We start from the raw sequence: 21,772 nt of genomic DNA, 5'->3' as shown, positions 1-21,772 counted from the left end.
GCTGGAAAGGGTCCTTTCCTGCAGACACAGATATGCGAACCATCCACAGAGGAGCCTTGACACATCTCATCAGAGTGTGGGGAGCTCCTGGAGGACAGCAGTCTTGGGGGAAAAGAGCTGGACTCCCAGGGTGCTCTTGGGAGAGAGTTGGCAGTGAATAGGGAAGGAAGAGCGGCTTCTCGAGGAGGCAGAGGCCCTGTTGGAGGACCATGGGAATAAAAACTTGGTGCTGTGGGTGAAGAGGTTGGGGAGCCAGCTGACTGATGGTCACAGATGGGGAGAATCTGAAGAAAGAACATTGACTTGACCACTGGAGAGTTGCTTTTGACCTTTAGGAATTTAGTTCTCTTTTGTGACCCTTCCCCCATTCCTCTTAACAGTCAACTCTCAGTTGGTGCCCCAGACCCTCTTGCTGCATTGCTTTGGGAGCCTTTTATTTGTTGGACAACCGTCATGGAGGCCAGTACAGAGGAGATGGCTCAGTAAATATCCCTTAGCTTGAATGGGGAGACAGAGTGATATTGTAAGGAAATCAAGCATAAGCTCCTGGTGAGTAAACAGAACTGATAGTGATTTTGAAATGTGAGTGGGGAGAGTATTGGGTATTGGGTATCGATTGAAAGTGGCTGGGAGTGGATGGTGTCAAACAGCAGGGTTTCTCTCCACCCCAAGAGAAGAAAAATGTGTAAGGCAGAAAGGCAGCAGGTATGAGTCTAGAGACAGTAATGGAGGGGTTGGTAAAGGGAGGCCAGAGGATAGGGGTCAGATAGGGGGTTCCTTTAGACATGGTAGGGAGACCAGGGAAATAATGGCAGTTTTTCTTGGACTCTTGCCTTCTGTTACCTCTTGTTGGACTGGGTCCTTTGTCCTCCTTCCCATTGGGTGTCAGGGTGGGGAAATGTAAAGGAATGGCTAAGGGTCTTGAAGAAGCTTAAGAAAGTGTTGTTATTCACAATGAGGGATTTACATTATACATCAGACAAAAGAAGTCTGAGGTTGTACTTGGATGTAGCAGAAATTCATGGAGAGGATTTTGGGAAGATGGCAGAAAGTCGAAGCACAAGAAATCTGTTTCCCTATCTGTGTAACAATTATGATGGCAGAATAATTTGATATAATTATTTTGGAACACTGGAGTCTTGAAGACTTGCAAGGAGAAGGCTTAGACAATAAATTGCAATTATTACAATCAGTTTTAGCTCTTGGAACAATAGCAGCTATCCATTCCGAGTCCCTCAGTCTCATGACAGGCACCTATGCAGGTGTTCCCAGAACAGCTTATACACAGCTCTCAGGAACTAGAGTGGGCAAAAATGACTCTGTTCTCCAAATATCAGAGCTCTGTGCTCTGATCACATTGCTGCTTCTGATCACAGAGGTGCACACAGATAGGCAGTCATTATTCTTATATATCCCTCCATTTTTACAACCCCTCCCCACCAGCTGAAGTGATTTCTGAAGGATTTGAAGGACCAGTGCCTTTTTTCTGGTACCCCCTTCATTTTTCAGAAGTCAGACATTAAACACTAAGACATTCAGAAACAATTGCATACATACAGGGGGAATTACAAAGTGACCATGCACGCCCAGGGAGAGGTTCAGATAAGACTTGAGAAGACTTTATACTTAAGGCTGAGACAGCCTGCAATAATAAAAAGAAAAAATAAAGCAAACTCCCAAGACCAACCACAAAAAACCACAAAGAATCTGATCTCCAGAGTTACCATATTATTTGATTCAAATGCCCAGTTTCCAACAAAAAATCAGAAGGCATGTAAAGAAGCAGGAAAGTATGACCCAGTCAAAGGAAAAAGAATCAACAGAAAATGTCCTCGAGAAAGATCTGATGGTAGATATACTACACAAAGACTTAAAAATAACTATCTTAAAAACACTCAATTGAGGAAAATGTGGAGAAAATCAAGAAAGCAAATGTATAAACAAAATGGAAATATCAATAAAGAGATAAAGTAAAAAGAAACAAGAAATTCTGGAGCTGAAAAATACAGTAACCAGAAAAAAATATCAGTAGAGGGATTTAAAAATGGGTTTGAGCAGGCAGAAGAAAGTATTGACAAACCTGAAGATAGCACAGTGGAAATTATCAGGTGTGAGATAAGAAAAATTGAAGAAAAAAAAGAAAAATTGAAGAAAAGTGAACAGAGGCTGAGGGACCTATGGAACACCGTAAGGTGGTCCAATATACACCTTGTGGGAGTCGTAGGAAGAGAGAAAGAAAGGGGGCAGGGAGAATATCTGAAGAAATGATGGCTGAAAACTTCCCAGGTTTTATGAAAGACATTAATATAAACATCCAAGAAGCTCAGTGAACTCCAAGTAAAATGGACTTGGAGACTTACACTAAGACATATTATCCCAAAACTTTCAAAAGTCAAAGACACAGAGAAAATCTTGAAAACAACAAGTGACTTGTCACACAAAAAAGATCCTCAATAAGATAATCAGCAGATTTCCCGTCAGAAACTATGGAGGCCAGAAAGTACTTTGCACATTATATACAAAGTACTAAAGGTGGGGGAGGGAACCTGGCAATCAAGAATCCTATATCTAGCAAAACCATCCTTGAAAAGTGAGGGAGAAAGGAAGGCATTCCTGGATAAAGAAAAGCTGAGGGAGTTTGTTACCACTAGACCTGCCATGCAGAAATGCTCAAGAGTTGCACAGTGAAATGAAAAGAAACTAGATAGTAACTTGAAATTCTATGATGAAATAATGATTTTGCATGGACAACTGTAAAAGTTGTCATGGTGGTGGTGTGTGATTCCATGTGTTTTTTGTACATGACTTAAGAGACTAATACATATAAAAAAAAAAAAAGCAATGATTTGTCTGAAAGCTAGTAGTATTGTAACTTTGGTCTGTAACTCTACGTTTTGTTTTCTGTGTGATTTAACAGATTAATATATTTAAAAGAATAATTAGTTTTATGGTTTTGAAAAGATGTAATATTTTGACATGAACAACAGAAAAGGATGGGGTCAGAGCTGTATAGAAACAGTTTTTTTTAATGTTATTGAAGTTAAGCTGGTATAAATTCATATTAGAATGTTGTAACTTTAGGATGCTAAGTGTAGTCTCCATGTTAGCCACAAGGAAAATAGCAACAGAATATACACCAAAAAAAAAAAGAGAGAGAGAGAGAGAGAGAGAGAGAGAGAAAGTTAAGTATTTCACTACATAAAAAAACAACTGAACACCAAAAAAGACAATAATGCAAGAAATAAGAGACAAAAAAGCTATAAGGCATATCAAAAACAAATAGCATAATAGCAGAAGTCCTTCCTTATTAGTAATTTCTTTAAATGTAAATGGTTTAAGCTCGCCAATTAAAGGACAGAGATTAGCAGAATAGATAAAAACACATGGTCCAACTATATGTGCTCTACCAGAGGCTCACTTTAGAGCTAAAGACACAAATCAATGGAATGTGAAAGGTTGGAAAAGGATACTCCATGCAAATTATGATGAGAAGAGAACGGGGGGGACTAATATTAGGCAAAATAGACTTTAAGTAAAAAAAGATTATAGGAGACAAGGAAGGACACTATGTATTAATAAAAGGTCCAATACAGCAAGAAGATGTAGCAATTATAAACATTTACATCCCTAATGACAGACCATCAAAATATATGAAGCAAAAACTGACAGAATTGAAGGTAGAAATAGTTCCAGAACAGTAGCCAGAGATGTCAAAATCACAGATTAACCAGACAGAAGATAAGGAAATAGAGGACTTAACACAATAACCCAGCTAGCCTAACAGGCCTATACACTTGATCCAACAACTATAGCATACATGTTCTTCCCACATGCACATGGGATATTTTCTAGGATAGGCCATTTGTTAAGACACAGATTAAGTCTCAGTAGACTTAAAAAGGTAGATACCATACAAAATGCCTTTTTTGACCACAGCAGGATGAAGTAAAAAATCAGTAACAGAAGTCAGATGGGAAAATTCACAAATTTGTGGAAATTAACACACTTAAGCAACCCATGGATCAAGGAAGAAATCATAAGGGAAATTAGAAATACTTAAAGATGAATAATAACCAAAACATAATATACCAAATTTATGATATACCATGAAAACAGTGTTATGGGGAAAATTTATAGTTATAAATTCTTATGTTAAAAAATAAGGATGATTTGAAAGCAACAGTCTAACTTTACAACTTGCAGAACTAGAAAAAGAAGAACAGACTAAACTTAAATATAACATAGGGAAATTATTAATAAAGATTAGAGAAGAGAAAAATGAAACAGAGAAAGAAAAGCGATAGTGAAAATCACAGAAACCAGAAGTTGGTTTTGAAAAGATCAACAAAATAGACAAAATGTTAGCTAGATGGACTAAGAAGAGAGAAGACTCAAATTATTAAAATCAGAAATGAAAGTGAAGACATTACTACTAATTCTATAGAAATTAAAAGGATTATGAGAAAGTACTATGAACAGCCAGACAAATTGGGTAACCTAGATGAAGTGAACAAAGTCGTAGAAAAACAAAATCTACAAAGACTAAATGATAAATATATCGACAATCTGAATACACTTGTAACTACTAAGGAGATTAAATCATTATTCAAAAATCTCTTAACAAAGAGAAGCTCTCGATCTGATTCATTGGCGACTTCTAACATTCAAAGAAGTAGTAACCCATTTTTCCTAAGATTTTCCAAACAAACTGAAGAGCACTTTCTGACTCATTCTGTGAGGCCAGCATCACCCTGATACCAAAGCCAGAAAAAGATACCATAAGAATACTGAAGGCCCAAATCCATTATGAGCATTCATGTAAAAATCTTCAGTAAATGTTAGAAAACTGAATTTAGCAGCATTCTAAAACAATTATACACCACAACTAAATGGAATTTATTCCTGGAATGCAAGGATGGTTCAACATACAAAAGAACTATTTAATGCAGTATACCATCTGATCGTTTCAATTGATGTAGAAAAAACATTTTACAAAATTCAACACCTTTTCATCAGATTAGGAAGGGAAGTACAATCGGTGTAATAAAAGCCTACATGAGGGGTGCCTGTGTGGCTTAGTGGGTTGAGCCTCTGCCTTCAGCGTAGGTCATGATCTCATGGTCCTGGGATTGAGCTCCACATCAGGCTCTCTACTCAGCGGGGAGCCAGCTTCCCTGTGCCCTTGCCTCTCTGCCTACTTGTGATCTCTGTCTGTCAAATAAATAAAATCTTTAAAAGAAAAAAAGCCTACATGAAAAACCCATAACAAACATCATATGCAATGGTGAGAGAGTAAGGTTTTTCCTTTTAGATCAGGAACAAGACAAACATTACCACTTTTTGCCACATTTAAGATAGTACTGGATGTTCTAGCCAGAGTAATTAGGCAAGAAAAGGAAATAAAAGCACCCAGTTGGAAAGGAAGAAGTAAAATGATCTCTTCACAGATGATGTGATCTTACATGTAGAAAACCACATATATTCCACAAAAAGCTATTAGAGCTTATGAATGAATTCAGCAAATAGCAAGATATAAGACCAACATGCAAAAATCTGTTGCATTCTTATACTTTAACAATGAATAGTCTGAAAGGTAAATTATGAAAAGAATTCCATTTGTAGTAGCATCAAAAAGAGTAAAATACTGGGGCGCCTGGATGGCTCAGTGGGTTAAGCCACTGCCTTCGGCTCAGGTCATGATCTCAGAGTCCTGGGATCGAGCCCCGCATCGGGCTCTCTGCTCGGCAGGGAGCCTGCTTCCTCCTCTCTCCGTGCCTGCCTCTCTGCCTGCTTGTGATTTCTGGCTGTCAAATAAAGAAATAAAATCTTTAAAAAAAAAAAAAAAGAGTAAAATACTTAGGAATAACCAAGGAGGTAAAAGGCTTGTATAATGAAGGCTATAAAACATTGGTGAAAGAAATTTTAAAAAATCATAAATAAATAAAAACACATCTCCTGCTCATGGATTAGAAGACTTAATACTGTTAACATGTCAGTACTACCCCAAGCAATTTATAGATTGAATATAATCCCTATCAAAATCCTAATCACTTCTTTTTTTTTTTTTTTGCAAAAATAGAAAAACCCATACTGAAATTCATACAGAGACTGAAAGTTCCCCAAGTAGCTGAAACATTCTTTAAAAAGATGAACAAAATTGGGGAGTTTATACTTCATGATTTCAAATTTTACTACAAAGCTACAGTAATCAAAGCAGTATGGGCACTAGCATAGAGATGGACAAAAACACCAATGGAATAGAATAGAGAGCCCAGAAATAAATCCTTGCATATATGTTCAGATGAGTTTTGACAAGGGGGCCAAGACCATTCAGTGAGGGAAGGACAATCTTTCTATAAATGCTACTGGGAAAACTGGATGGATAGCCAAAAATAAAATAATGAGGATGGACAACATTAGCCCAAAGGGGATTGAAGAACTAAATGTAAGACCTAAAACTCTCAGAAGGAAATTTTAAAAATTTGTACATCAAAATTAATCAACAGAATAGAAAGGCAACCTACAGAATTGGAGAAAATATTTGTGAATCTGTATATCTGATAGTAAGAATATATAGGCAACTCCCAGAACTGTCTCCTAAGAACAAAAACCAAGTGACCTGATTCAAAAATGGGAAAGATTTGAATAGACATTTTTCCAAAGAAGATGTGTGAATAGCCAATAAGTACATGAAAAAATGCTGTATCACCAGTCATTAGGGAAATGCAAATAAAAACTGTAATGAGATACCACCTCTATCCATTTGGATGGCTGGGGTCAAGAAACAAAAAAAAATAAGTATTGGCAAAATGTGGAGAATTGGAGCTTTTTTGCAGTGTTAGTGAGAATGTAAAATGGTTCAGCTGACATGGATAATGGTATGGGGGTTCCTCAAAAAATTAAGGTTAATGTTAACTAAGTGGAATTTAAATAAGAACTTATAAAATTTAAAAATAGAATTACCATGCAACAGTTCTGCTTCTGGGTATATGTACAAAAGAATTGAAAGCAGAGTCCCCAAGAGATATTTGTACGCCCGTGTTCATAACAACATTATTCATGATAGCCAAAAGGTAGAAGCAGTCCAGGTGTCCATTGATGGATGAATGAATAAGCAAAGTGTGATACATACATAAGTACATTCCCCATAGAATATTATTTAGCCTTAAAAATTAAGGAAATTTTGATACATGCTACAACATAGATGAACCTCGAAGACATTCTACTGAGTGAAATAAGCAGTTACAAGAAGGCAAGTACTATATGATTCCATTTATGTGAGATAGTGTAGAGTAGTCAGAATCATAGAGGAGTAGTGTTGCCAGGAGCTAAGAGACGGGGGTGGGGGGGTGGGCAGTTGCTGTTTAATGGGTATGGAGTTTTTATAAGAAGAAAAAACTCTGGGGGCACCTGGGTGGCTCATGTGGTTAAGCGTCCCACTCTTGATTTCGGTTCAGGTCATTATCTCAGGTTCATGAGATTGAGCCCTGCATCAGGCTCTATACTCAGTAGGGAGCCTGCTTGAGATTCTCTCTCTCCCTTTGACCCCTGCTGCTCGCTCTCTCTCTCTCAAATAAATAAACCTTTTAAAAAAAAAAAGAGCCCTGGAACTGGATGGTGATGATCACCACCATGAATAGAATGTATTTTATACATTCTAATATGAATGTATGTTATACCTCTGAACTATACACTTACATATGGTTAAGACAGTAATTTTTTTTGTCATGTGTATTTTACCACTATAAAAATTTGGGGGGAAATGCATGGAGTTGTCTGGGAAAGTCAATTATTTTTCAGTTATCTTTAAATCTCTTCTGTTGAATTCAGGAAAATGTCTGCGCCTGGTCCCACTATGTCTTCAGCAGTTCCCTAACTTTTTAATGAGGCTCAGAGCCTTCAGCAGGAAGTAGTATCTAGCTAGGATTTAATCGCCTTCTTTGCTTTCTCTGTGTTTATTTTTGTAGCTACAGTAGTAGATTTCTTGTCCTCTGTAGGGAACTGTAGTTGATAAATCAAAAGTTGCTTAAAGCAGAGAATTAGGAAAGTGACACAGTCAAACCTTACATAATATTTTTACTTCCAACACATGCATTAATAACATCAATAATGTAAGTTGCTCCAGGGGAAACTTACGAGGTTCTGAGCATTGTACCTCCCCTTCCTCATGAGCACTACTCTGGGGGCAGTTAATCCAGGCTCGTCTAAGGCATCTTGGCCATGTGAGTGGTTTTGCATTCTGAATTCAGGCTTATCTCCTCTTCTTCTTGCTGTTTTGTTTGGGCATGTGTGATTTCTGCATCACCTATTATTTCAATTTTACACAAATTAGCACTCCTGGTTCGTATGTTACCATTAATTCTTTTGGTCTGAATTCAGTAAAGCAAGCTGTATTCTGGATGTTCTTGGTCAGAACTTACGTTTTTAAAAGCTCTAGGGTTTGTTGCTTTGCCAATTTTAAAAAGTCGTAATTTGCAAGTTCCAGCTGCAAGACCTTAGGCAGCTGCGGTCATCATTTTGGCTTTTTTTCCTCTCCAGGTGCGGCATGCACGGGTGTGCATGTGTGTGTGTGTATGTGTGTGTTCATGCATGATTGCTTTTCTTGATAGCATCTTACAAGGTAGAATAGTCCCACTAGTGTGTTAGACTTGTTCTCCAGTTAAGTTTCCTGGAGGAGGCCTCAACAAATGGCTTTCATTCTGTTATGTCTGAGCATCAGACAGCTTCTTGAAGCCGAGGTACTTGCTGCAGGAGCTCATGACCTTATTACATCTGTCACTTGCTGGAAAATCTTCTACCCGGCCCATCTTTTCTTCCAGTTTGAGCCCACTGACTGGTGCTCTGAGTTCTTTTACTTATAAACCATACCCAAATGCACTTACTATTTTGGTCTGCTTAATGGGAAACACAGTTTGCTCAGCAGTGTTAAGTGGAGAACTTTCCTGTGTTTGAACATCCTCCTCTAAAGTTTTTTTTTTTTTTTTTAAGATTTATTTGTTTATTTATTTATTTGGAGAGAGAAAATGAGTATGGACAAGGGGAGGGGGAGAGAATCTCAAGCAGACTTCCTGCTGAACGTGGAGCCGGACACAGGGCTCCATCTCACGACCATGAGATCTTGACCTGAATACAAACCAGGAGTTGGAGGCTTCCGGACTGAGCCACCCATGCGCCCCACCCCCTGAAGTCTTTTTTTTTTTTTTTTTAATTATTATTATTTATTTGACCGACAGAGATCACAAGTAGGCAGAGAGGCAGGCAGAAAGAGAGGAAGGGAAGCAGGCTCTGCTGAACAGAGAGCCCGATGAGGGATCCCAGAACCCTGAGACCATGACCTGAGCTGAAGGCAGAGGCTTAACCCACTGAACCACCCAGGTGCCCCTTGAAGTCTTTTATGATTTTCTTATTCACATTTAATTTATCACCGGAGTTTAAAGAGATTTATCTGTGTTGCGTCTTTCTAGATAATTCAACTTAGTTCTCATAGAAATAGCTATTATCAGACTGTTTTAGGATACTAAATTGAATTAAAGTAACACAACTGGCATTAGCAAGTTTATGCCGTAACTGTTGTGCCTCCTGTTCAGTTTAAAGGTCAACTGGTGAAGGCAAATACGTGGGTTGTCCTAGACTCTCAAGCATGGCTATGAGCCTCATGCCATCTGCTGGGTGTGGACATTGAACATACACCAGGCTTTCTTTCTTTCTTTTTTTAAAGACTTTATTTATTTATTTGACAGAGAGAGAGTGCACAAGTAGGCAGAGAGGCAGGCAGAGAGAGAGTGGGAAGCAGGCATCCCGCTGAGCAGAGGGCCCAATCTGGGGCTCGATCCCAGGACCCTGAGATCATGACCTGAGCCAAAGTCAGAGGCTTAACCCACTGAGCCACCCAGGCGCCCCTACACCAGACTTTCTTTAGGCACAGGTTTTATGGAGCAGACGGAGTGGCTGTCCTTGCAGTGTCTGGTGATGGGAGGGTCTCTTCTGTACCTTTTCTTTGTGGCGAATGATACCAGTCTTCCTTTTAGATAATACATAATTATGTTTTTCAGTAAGTGGTTTTAAGTAAGAATGTAAATTGTTTTAAAAGAAAAGCCTTGAGAAATAATAGCTTACTTAGGTGGTGTACCATTTTGACAAAACTTGAGAAGAGGGTATGGAAACAGTGAGCTGTGTGAAGGGAACACTGAAATAGAGGCAGGAGGGGTTGGAACAGAGTCACCCAGCCCTGTCCTGGTGGGTGGGAGCACTGGGCTCCATCTTCTGTTCTTATGTTTCAAAGGAGCCATGGTGACAACTGACACAGCAGCCATTCCCAGAGGAGGGAACCCTTTGGCTTTTGTGGAGGTCGTCCTGGGGATGTCCAGCATAGTGGGAAGGACAGAGCTCTGGAACAGAGCTCCTTAATTCTGCCCTTTAGAAGCCATTTAACCTCTCTGTGCCTTAGTTTCCCCCATCTCTAAAATGCCAGTTTTATCCCTCACATCATTACTATGAGGATCAAATGGGGTGATGGAAGCATTTAACTAATTACCATTCACATCATGTTCAACTAATGTTGTAGGAATGTTAACAACTGTTCTTCCTACCTCCAAGGCTTATTTGAAGGATGCAGCAAATTTATGTTTTTATTTGAAAGTGATAGCAAACTATGAGAATATTGAATACTGTCATTATAGCTATCACCTTTCTTTCATTGGTTTGAGAACTAAAATTACTAAAAGACAAGGATACTGTTTATAGGACTGTTTATAGGACTTAAATATGCTATGTTGCCTGATCTTTGAAGATTAGCCACTTTCCAAATTCTCATGGATTCAAGAAGAGGCATACGGCCCTGACTAACTCTCTTGATAGTCTCAGGTAGGTGGTAAACCCAGAGTTGGTTTTAATCACAGCCCCACCACTTATTAGCTATATGACCTGGAGCAAATGACAGACTCTAGCCAACTTAGGACTCCCTTCTGTAAACCCAGAGGAGCAGTAATAACAGCCACCTTGAGGGGTTGTTGAAATGAGGAGTGCAAGGCCCCGCAGCACAGGTGCTGGTACCATTGGCCCTGGACCTCGCCCCTTTCCCTCGCTCCCACTGTGTTGAGACAGTGGACTGCAGAGCAATTTTTAGAGTCTGGGGAATGTAAGGGTGCACCTACTGGAGGAAGCAAAGACCAGAACGGAAAGTGGTGTGGAAACATTCACTAAAAGCACTCTTGGTAAATAAACAGATGGAAGATGTTCAACATTGTATGGCTTATTAAGGAAATACAAATTCAAATGAGGTATGTATAAAAAATAAGGAGCTTTTGGTGTATGTTTAGTGAAATAGACATTGCAGATAATCACTATGGTAGTAAAAAAAGTTAGCAAACCTTTCAATGTATGTTCTTTTCTTTTTTAATGGAGATATAATTCATATACCGTAAAATCCACCCTTTTAATATGTACAGAATTATGCCAGCATCGCCACTATCTGATTTCAAAAACCCTGTACCCATTTAGCAGCTGTTTCCTGTTCTCTCAGCCCTGGGAACCACCAGTCTGTTTTCTGTCTCTATGGATTTGCCTATTCTGGATATTTCATATAAATCACACAATAGGTGATCTCTTATGTCTGGCTTTTTCACTTATGGCGTTGATGGACATTTGGGCTGTTTCCAGCTTTTGGCTTCTGTGGATAGTGCTGTTGTAAACATACATGTACATGTATTTGTTTGAGTACTTATTTTCCATTCTTTTGGATTTATACGCAGGAAATTTCTGGACCATATGGTAATTCTACATTCCTCTTCATTTTTGAAGCTTTTGGCGGGGGGAGGGGGCAGAAACAGAAGTCTTGGTTGATGACAACGACGATGACTACTACTACTCTTCTTTTTTTAAATTCTCGGAACTTTGAATATGTCATCCCATTACCTTCTAGCTGCCATGGTTTCTTTTTTTCTTTTCTTTTTTTAACTTGTTCATTTATTCGATAATTTAATAAATACCTATCAAGTGTCTGCTATATGATAGGGTTTTTTTGCTTTTGTTTTTATTTTGTTTTGTTTTGTTTTTAGGTATTTGGTATTGGCTCCATGGTTTCTGAAGAGATCAGCTGTTACTCTACTTGAGGATGCCTTGTGCTAAACGAGCCACTTCTCTCTTGTTGCTTTCTCCTTGTCTTTGGCCACTGACAATTTGATTATGATGTGCCTGGGTCACATCTCTGAGTTTTTCTTACTTGGAATTTGCTAAGCTTTTTAGATGTCCTTCAGATACTTTGAAAGTTTTTGAAGCTTATTCGGGTCTTGCTGCCCCATCTCGCCTTTGTTTCTGGACATCTCAGTATGTACCTGTTGATGTACTTGATGTCTCACATATCTTTGAGGTTCTGTTCATTTCTCTTCTCTCATTTTTCTTGAATTTCCTTAGGTTGCATAAACAAAATTGTTATATTTTTAAAGTTTGTTGATTCTTCTGCCTGCTCAAATCTGCTATTAAGCTCCTCTAGCAGATTTTTCATTTCAGTTATTGTATTTTTCAAATCCAAAATTTCTATTTTTTTTAATAATTTCTAACTTTTTTGTTATTTCCTCTTTGGTGACACATTATATTGATTCTTTCCTTTAGCTCTTTAGATATGGTTTATTTCTTGAACAAATTTAAAATAGCTGATTTTAGACTTTTGTCTAGTAGGGATTTCTCAGGAACAATTTTTATTACACTCCATTTTTTTCTTGTGTATGGACCATACTTGTGTATGGACCATACAACTTTTTGTTGTATTGTTATTCTTTGTTGAAAATTGTACTTACACAAGAATATAATGTGGCCATTCTGGCCATCGGATTCTCTTCTTTACCCATACTTTCATAGTTTGTTGTTAATTACGCAAATTACTTTTGTGAGGTAATTTTGAAAGTTATGTGTGACCGTTGAAGTCTCTGCTCAGTTTAGTGGTCAACTAATGATTAGAGCTTTTCTTAAATGCCTAGAATCAGTAAGTCTCCCAATCTTTGACAAGGATCTCTTTGTGCATATTGGGGCATGCTTTCAGTGCTCAGGCAGGCAGTTGGCAACTCTGCCTTGGCCTTCACTTCCTGTTTGCTTTGAATCTCAAGTCAGCCAGAGGAAGAACTTAGGGCCTTCTTATGTCTTTCCTAACCATGTACCATGCTTTTGCCCATAAATAGCTTTCTAGTTCCCCAGGAAACCTCCAAACCTCTCATGGAAGGTTTTCCAAAGCTTCCATGGAAGCTCCTAGCTTTTCCTTCTAAGCTGTTTGGTCCACCGATTTACCCAAACCGTTATCCTCCCTCAGGCAGCTGTGGTATTAAACAATTGCCTCTGATTGTTTTCAGCAAATGCCCTTAAGGAAAAATAAAGATAACTTTGCAAGTAGAGTCTTCCAAGAAGGAAGGAAAGGAAAAAAAATGGCAATTCTCTATGAAAAGGGCTTTGATGGGCAGACCCATTCTGCCCCCTCAGTGGCTGTCAAGCTGCTGGCTTCCATTCTGATTGCAGATGCTGGTTATTAGGGCTGCTGCAGAGTTGGGGAAGAATGGATAGGATTAAGGCAAGTTAAAATGCCACAAAGCTCCTTTATTCTTACCAAGATTCAGCCATTTTTCTTGAATAAACATACCACAGATTGCTGCATACCTTTGGTTAATTTCTAGAGTTCTGAAAAAGTTGCTTCTGATGATTTTTTGCCTATGTTCTTTATTTTACAGAGGAAAGTCTTTCTGATTGTCCTTATTCCACCATTTTGCTGATTTTTCAATGTATGTTGAGTCTTAGGTTTATACCCCATGAATTAATCCCAAAGCAAGGGAAGAAAAAGCCAGTCATGTCCACCATCATGTTTACCAGTGTTATTTATGATAGTGAAAAATTCAAAATGTTCTAAATGAGTAACATTAGTGGGGAAAAGCATATAAATTCTGGGTCACGCTGTAATGCAGCTGTATAAATGAAAGAGGAGGCCTGGGCAGTAGGATTATAACATGGAAGCTGTGACCCTTGGTTCTAGAGTCAGATAGGCTGGGTTAGAGTTTGGCTCTGAGATTATAATAAATGACTTGTAGCAAATTAATTCATCTCTCTAAGCTTCCATTTCTCATCTGTTAAATGGTGGCAGTTCTTTAGCAGTGCTGAGAGCTTTCACAGAAGGTGTCCAGGTGATATGCTTGGCTCAGCCATTGCTAGCACCTAGAGGATGAATATACAACCCATATTCCTGCCATTTTAGTGCCCTTATTTCTAACCTTGGTTTTTCCATGCATTGCCAAGGGATCTTTTTTTTATTTTGGTTATCGCATACATGAAATTTCACATCCTTATAGTTTATTTGCCATTATATCACTGTTGTTGCTATCATTCAATAGAAAATTCTTTATAATGCACGATAGAATTATGGGTCGTATATTTTCTCTTTTCCATTTTATAAATTTTTTTAATCAATGGAAAAGATAAAAGTATACTTATAGTAAGAATCTCTTCTTAGGGCACTTGGGTGGCTCAGTTGGCTAAGTGACTGACTCGGTTTCAGCTCAGGTCATGATCTCAGGGTCCTGGGACCCCGGGATCCTGCATCTGGCTCCATGATCAGTGGGGAGTCTGCTTGAGGTTTCTTTCTTCTTTTGCCCCTCCTCCTGCTTGTGCTCTCTCAAAAAAATAAGTAAATCTCAAATAAATAAATAAATAAATAAATAAATAAATAAAAGAAGGAGGAGCTCTTCAGGAGGGTCGGGGCAGGATTACCTGCCATTAGACACTGGTATGATAGAAGTATGTTTTCCAGGTGCGTCTTCAGGGACATGACTTTTTTTTTCCCCCAAGATTTATTTATTTGACGGTGAGAGGGGAGCACAAGCAGGGGAAGCAGCAGGCAGAGGGAGAGAGAGAAGTGGACTTCCCGCTGAGCAGAGAGCCCAATGTGGGTCTCGATCCCAGGACCTTGGGATCATGACCTGAGCAGAAGGCAGGCGCTTAAAAACTGAGCCACCCAAGTGCCCTTTCAGAGATTTTTTGATAAACCAGTATTTCATGAGTCTCTGCAGGAGGCTGGGATGTACTTACTGGTCTTCTTCAAGGGGGTCTTTTATTCAGAGTCCTGGGGGCTAGGGTTCACTGCTGCCTCCTCAGAGTGGGTTGTGAAAGTGTAGGTTAAAACCTAGGAGCACCCTCTAAAATTTTATCATTCATCCTTAGGATTTTCCTGTGGGGCCTCTGTTTCCTCATCTGCTGCTCATCCGTGCTGATGATCTTTGTAACTTGGCAGGGCTTGTTTTTCCATTTCAGGTTCCGAGGTGCACCGATTATACCCGTGGCGGCCAAGCCTGGGGGGCCAGAAGCCCCTGAAACAGAAGCTCCACAGGGCATCTCAGAGCTCATTGAGGTACTGTCAGCTTGAATCCAGGCTGGCCTGTGGCCCCAGCCCCACTCAGACCCCTTGTATCCTGCTAAGTGTGAAATGGAGAGAAATGGGAGGCACCCCAGCAAGAAGACTCTGAGCTGTTCCTTTAAGTCCCACCACGCCTCCCCCAGGCACCTACCTTAGCAGACCCTCCCTCACCCCCCCTCCTAGAGTGAAACCAGAATAGAAGCAGAGGCCTCACTCTCTAGCCCAAGGTCCTGCTGAGCTATCCACACCCTTTTAAGTCATTCAAAAGAACATGTCAGGGGCGCCTGGGTGGCTCAGTGGGTTAAGCCGCTGCCTTCGGCTCAGGTCATGATCTCAGGGTCCTGGGATCGAGTCCCACATCGGGCTCTCTGCTTAGCAGGGAGCCTGCTTCCTCCTCTCTCTCTCTCTGCCTGCCTCTCTGCCTACTTGTGATCTCTCTCTGTCAAATAAATAAAATCTTTAAAAAAAAAAAAAAAAAAAGAACATGTCAAACACCCCCACTCAGACTGAGCAGCTCCTGCCTCCTGGGGCTCTGGGCCCTGTCTTCCATTTCAGGCCTTCAGACTGGGCCAATGCCCCATTGTGTCCCACTGGCTGATGGAGACGGGCCCAGCAGCAGGGCAGCAAGGCTCAGGGCCTTGTGGGCTCCCTGAAATAATGGCGCCTCTGAGGCATGGGCTTCCTCCAGGCTCAGTGGTGATAGGTACGGCCGGGCGGGAGCCCAGCCAGCATAGGGAGCCCAGGGCAGCCAGAAGACAGGGCAGGGGTGGGGGGGGGGGGTGGGTGATGCTGCTGTGAGGCCGTGACAATGGAGACCAGTGTCCCTCGCTCAGAAGGGTGGCGTGGCAACTGTGGGCTGGATCATCGGCCCACCACCTGCTCTTTGTGTGGCCCTGAGCACATGACCTGTTCTCTCTCACCTCTGTCCCCTCAATAGTAAAGTCAGGAAAAGAACACTAGCTGTGGAGTTGGCATGCAGGTTAGATGAGGTTAGTAGGTGTCCTGTGCTCAGAACAGTGCCGTATCAGAGTTTGCTGTGATAGTGATGGTGCTTATCACATTACCAGGAGCTGTACTGTTCTTTTTTTTTTTTTTTTTTTTTTAAAGAATTTTAAAGATTTTTTTTTTTTTTTCTATTTGACAGAAAGAGATCACAAGTAGGCAGAGAGGCGGGCAGAGAGAGAGGAGGAAACAGGCTCCCTGCTGAGCAGAGAGCCCGATGCGGGGCTCGATCCCAGGACCCTGAGATCATGACCTGAGCCGAAGGCAGCAGCTTAACCCACTGAGCCACCCAGGCGCCCCAAGCTGTACTGTTCTTGACATGCCTTTCACAAGGACCATGAACTTTCACAGTGGTGCTGGGAAGCTAACGTTGTTTATCCCTGTTTTACCAAGGAGGTGTCTGAGGTCCAGAGAAGTTAAGTAACTTGCCCAAGGTCTCACAGCAAGTATGTGGTGGAACTGGCATTCAGCCCCAGATCAGTTGCTGGGGTCTCTTTGGGGTCCCCTGACACCTGGACCCACAGAGCTGAAAACAGATGTGATCGTGTGCACTGCGACCGATTCTGTGATTACACGGTACCACTCTGACCGACTTAGCAGAGCAGACCTTTCCTGGCTGAGGCTTTTGCTACTTTTTCCTCTCCTTCTGAGAGTTCTTGGTCTAGGAGCCTTGGACAGTTGTTTTTACTAAAGCAAAATTCACAAACACTGCTATGAAAGATGTTTATGTATTCCTTTAAGAAGCCTCTGCATAAATCCCAGGCCAAGCCTGTTTTGAATCTTTAGTTTTTTTCCCAGAAGAATTGTTATCACAAGGCTGAGAGTTTGGAACATTCCCTGCCAAATACTTTTTGACAGCTTCTTTCCTAATGAAATCCGAAAGCCTCAAAATAAAAGGAATAATGTGGTCTTTATTTTCATTTGTTTATTGGGAATTAGCTCTGACATCTAAGAGCACATAGTTAGCATGAGGAAAATGGGCTGGCTGCGGTGGAAACACGTGGAAGGAGAAGGAGCAGCAGCCCCACAGACTGAGAGGGCAACGCTGGCCCTTGGCAGACATCAGGTGGTCCCCCATCTCTGCCTCGGCCTGGAGCTGTGGCCTCAGCCCCTCTTGCCCTGCCATACATGGCGGCAGCCCTGATCACCCGGGTCGTTTGGTCTCTTGTCCTTCTCTCAGGCACCATGCCAGCTGCTGGAGATCCTTGGAAGGACTCACGGCCCTAGGAGAGAGACAAATAAACAAAAGCTCACAACAGTGTGTTAACGGGTGATGGGGGTGGGGAGCACAGCCGTACAGAAGGGGCAGAAAAGCCTTCCCAGAGGCGGTGTCTTTCCAGAGAAAGGGAGGCAAAGCTGACTGGGAAGCTTCCAGGGTCTGCCAGTGGCTGGTTCCTGCTGTGAGAGGCCACGTGGTGGGGGATGAGGCCTCCACGGTACCTAGGGGCTAGCTGATGACACATCTTAAATCCTGCAGGCTCAGAAGGCTGGGAAGGCATGTGAGGTTGGATGGATGTGCCTCAGGCTGTCTCTTTTCTAGCTCCTGACGTCGCAGATTTCCATCCCGAGAAGAGACCCCTCAGGGCCGCTGCTCATGTCTGTGGACCACTGTTTCTCTATCAAAGGCCAAGGCACTGTGATGACAGGGACCATCCTCTCAGGCTCCATCAGCCTCGGTGACAGTGTGGAGATTCCTGCCCTCAAGGTCAGTCTTACCTTGTCCTTCCTCTTCGTTTGTTTCTCTAGTGGCGAGCAAGAGGGTCGGCCCTTTTGCCTCTCCAGTGGCTGAGCTACTGCGCCAGGTCCCCAGGGCTGGCCCTCTGGCTCTGCTCCACTCCATCTTCTCTCCTACCTTTCCTGGATTCTAGAACCACCACTCTCCCTAGTTCTCATAACAATACCCACATGGGGAGGCCTGTGACGTGTCATGGTGAGCCTGCCAAGTAGGTGTTCCTTGTAGATGAAGAAATGGAAGCTCTAGAAGGTGTAGTGGGCTCAGGATCACATGATCAACAAGTGAGGGTGCAGGGTGCATGCCTGCCCTTTCTATACGCTCTGTATGTCAGGCTGGCAAGTACGCGCGGACTTCTCTCTGGGTTCTTTTTGCCTTGCCACAGCAGTTTCAAATTAAACACAGTTACAGTCTTGTGTCGCTCAGACTCCTAAATTCTGGAGTCTATCCAGAAGAGTTTTATATTCGTAGTGACCACTGGTAGATACCATGTTATCCTGTGGAAGACCTGTGGGCAGCTGTGTGTCTCCCTGTTGCCTCCGCCTCTGGCAACTACCAGCCTGGCTCTGATCTCAGTGCTGTTCAATGGCCTGGATGTTTCCCATCTGCAGTGGGCTTTTCTTGTGGTTTCAGTTTACTGGAGAAGAAGCACTTAGAGCCTCCTTGACCACCCTGCTCTTCAGGGGGATTAAAGGGTGGGGAACAAGGGCTAGTTAGAGCCAGGCAGATCCTATGAAGACATCTGGGGTCCAGGGTGGTTGTCTAGTTCTCAAAGGAACCTGGAGTGCAGGGACATGGAGGCGTGAACTTGGCCCTGTATATTGCGCCAGGGACAGCACCAACTGCTGGATGCACTCACAGCCCTGGGTCATTGGATTCGGTTTGGGAACTGGGAGTTCTCCCTGGAGGGCTGTCTTGAGACAGATTCTAAGGTTGTCTGGCTTACTAGATGTATTAGAGTCCTCCTTAAAAACAGAGTGTGTGTGTATGCGTATGTGTGTGTGAATATATATGTGGGTATATTTTAAGGAATTGGCTCACATGATTATGAGGCCCAGCTGGTCTGAAATCCACTGGATAGGCCAACAAGATAGAGACCCAGGGAAGTAGTTCAAATCTGAAGGCTATTGGCTGGCAGAATTTCTTCTTCTTCCAAGGAGGTCAGTCTTCCTCTTCAGGCCTTTAACTGATTGGATGGAGTCCACCGACATTATGGAGGGTTAATCTGCTTTACTCAGAGTTTATTCCTCTTAATGTTAATTTCATCCAAAAAATACCCTCACAGAAATATCCAGAATAATGCTCGACCAAACATGTACATACAGTGGCTTAGCCTAGTTGACACATAAAAATACCCCATCAAGGATAGCCTGGGAGGATGTAGGAAAGGGGTATTTCATGACTGAGAGGAATGACCAGGGCTTCCCCAGGTAAAGGAGACCTCAGATTTAAATCACCTCACTCTACTTATTTTGTGGTGGTGTGGCTGTTGCTTCCTTCTGCAGGGCTGGAGTTATTCGGGAAGAGTCTCCTGACCAGGGAGGACCAGCCTCAAGAAAAGCTTCCCTGATAGGCCTGAGACTGGTCAGGTTCCAGGGCTCCCTGGGGTGGCAGCAGGAGCTGAGGGACAATGACCCTGCCCTTCCGAGTCCCAGGGCTTCCCCTGACATAGGCCCCGAGTTCTAGGGTCATAATCCCCTCCTCTGCTGGCTCTCATTGATCCTCCTCTGAAGACCGTTAGTCCTGGATAAACACACCACTTAAATCAAATCCATGTTGTGCCAGGGACTAAAATCTTAAAAATCTTAAAAAAATAAAGCACAAAATTATGAAAATAAACCAAACTTATATTTAACAAAGTTAAGATTACTATAGTGTTGTGTGTTAATTCTTAACTGGAACAGAGAATGAATCAAATGTAAATTTCTTTGCCTTCTGGGTGTTCCCTGAGGCAGACGCTGAGGAGCCACCCTTGTCCAGTATCCCTTCTGCGCTGGGAGGAGACATGTTTGCAGCCTGGGAGAGCAGCCGGGAACAGGAAGGTGGTGTCAGGAGAGGTTGCCGTGGGACATAGACTTGGAAGTGCAGTACTTGAGGGACTGGTGTTGGATGATAAGATCCGTGGCCACTATGCTGGACCAAAGCATGGGATGAGGGAGGGCCGAGGCGGAAAGAAGCAGCCACATTAACCTGACAGGAATGTTTGAGTGCCAACATGTTCTGAGGTCTTTGGCCACTCTTTTCATCCTTATGAAGATGGAACTTGTCTATCAGGGTCCCATTACTGATTTGTAGTCCTTGGGCACATGGAAGGTGCTTGGCAAGTATGAATTTAATTCTCTTCTTTCTTCTGTTCACCCATTTCTCCCAGCCTACCTTTTAACTCTCTAGTGCTGTGCTATTTTCTGATTTACTGGTCAGGGAAAGCATGACTTGTAAGTAGCAAACTTGAATATGTGAATATTTCCAATCAAAGTGAAAAAAGTGTAGCCTGGTTTCTCCTTTGCAGCTCCAAGTAAAATGTGAAAGGAAAGGAGGGAACTGACGGTGGAACCGTTAGCAAAAAGATACCTGCACTTGACAATTTGGGAGATTCTCGGCCTTTCCAGATTCCAAACGGTGCTAAAAGTAGGGAGTGCACTTTGAAAAAGCATGCTCTAGAGAAGGGCCTTCAGGGAGGGTGGACAGCCTCTGCTGTGGAGAATAGGGATCCATTCAAACATCTTAGCAGAAGCCAGGCTGTGAAGAACTCTCTTTTTTATTGGTGGGGATCCCCTTGACATACATGAGAGACCCACGAGGTTTTTGAGAATGTTATATCTGGCAAAAACACTGCCAGCCTGGACTGAAAGGGACAGACCTGACGAAATAATTAAAAAAAAAAAAGCAGTCGGACTTCTGGTATTCTAATTGTAGGAAATAGACTGATAGAATTACTCAGCTCTAACTCATGTAACTAATGCTATCTTTCAAGAAAAAGGAAGAATGACTCCAGGGCCAGAGCCATGGATACAAAGGCAGAAGCCAGAGAGGGGAGCCCAAAGGCCAGGGCCGGGGAAGCCCGTGGGCCTAGAGTGTGGAGGACCAAGCCACAGAGGGTCATTTTCAGGCCAAGAAAGCTAACAGAAGTTGCTCTGTTGGATTTCAAATTTGCTTGGGTCCAGTGACCTCTGTGTTCCCTTCATTTTTCCCCCTGTACCTATATTCTATTGTATTTTGTTATTTTTTATATTACTATTTTTAAATTAACATATAATGTATTATTTGCTTCAGGGGTACAGGTCTGTGAATCATCATCTTACACAATTCACAGCACTCACCATAGCCCATACCCTCCCCAATGTCCATCACCTAGCCACCTATCCCTCCCCCACAACCACCCAGCAACCCTCAGTTTGTTTCCTGAGATTAAGAGTCTCTTATGGTTAGTCTCCCTCTCCCATCCCATCTTGTTTCATTTTTTTCCCTCCCTACCCTCCACGACCCCCCACCCTGTCTCTCAAATTCTTCATATCAGAGAGATCATATGATAATTGCCTTTCTCTGATTGACTTATTTCACTTAGCATAATACCCTCTAGCTCTGCCTATATTTTAAAGCAAAAAGCTTGTCTTTTAGTTTCACACATCCACAGATAGAGAGGCATTTGGCCC

General features: G+C 42.0%; 1 protein-coding gene across 5 annotated transcripts in view; it reads left to right on the top strand.

Moving 5' to 3' along the window:
- EEFSEC (eukaryotic elongation factor, selenocysteine-tRNA specific) overlaps window positions 1–21,772 on the top strand; it is a 249,570-nt gene that overhangs the window by 98,658 nt on the left and 129,140 nt on the right. For 4 of the 5 annotated variants that reach the window (XM_032336797.1, XM_032337040.1, XM_032337116.1 and 1 more), the window contains exons 3-4: window positions 15,283–15,379; window positions 17,928–18,092. In XM_032336797.1, coding sequence (XP_032192688.1) covers window positions 15,283–15,379; window positions 17,928–18,092 — 262 coding nt within the window. The remainder of the gene's footprint in view (window positions 1–15,282; window positions 15,380–17,927; window positions 18,093–21,772) is intronic. The other variant, XM_032336962.1, reaches the window with a different exon arrangement.

This window comes from Mustela erminea, chromosome 1 (assembly GCF_009829155.1).
Source record: "Mustela erminea isolate mMusErm1 chromosome 1, mMusErm1.Pri, whole genome shotgun sequence".
In the NCBI taxonomy this organism is placed as follows: domain Eukaryota; kingdom Metazoa; phylum Chordata; class Mammalia; order Carnivora; family Mustelidae; genus Mustela; species Mustela erminea.
The sequence above is the reverse complement of the archived record's forward strand: the minus strand, read 5'-3'. Positions and strand labels throughout refer to the sequence as shown.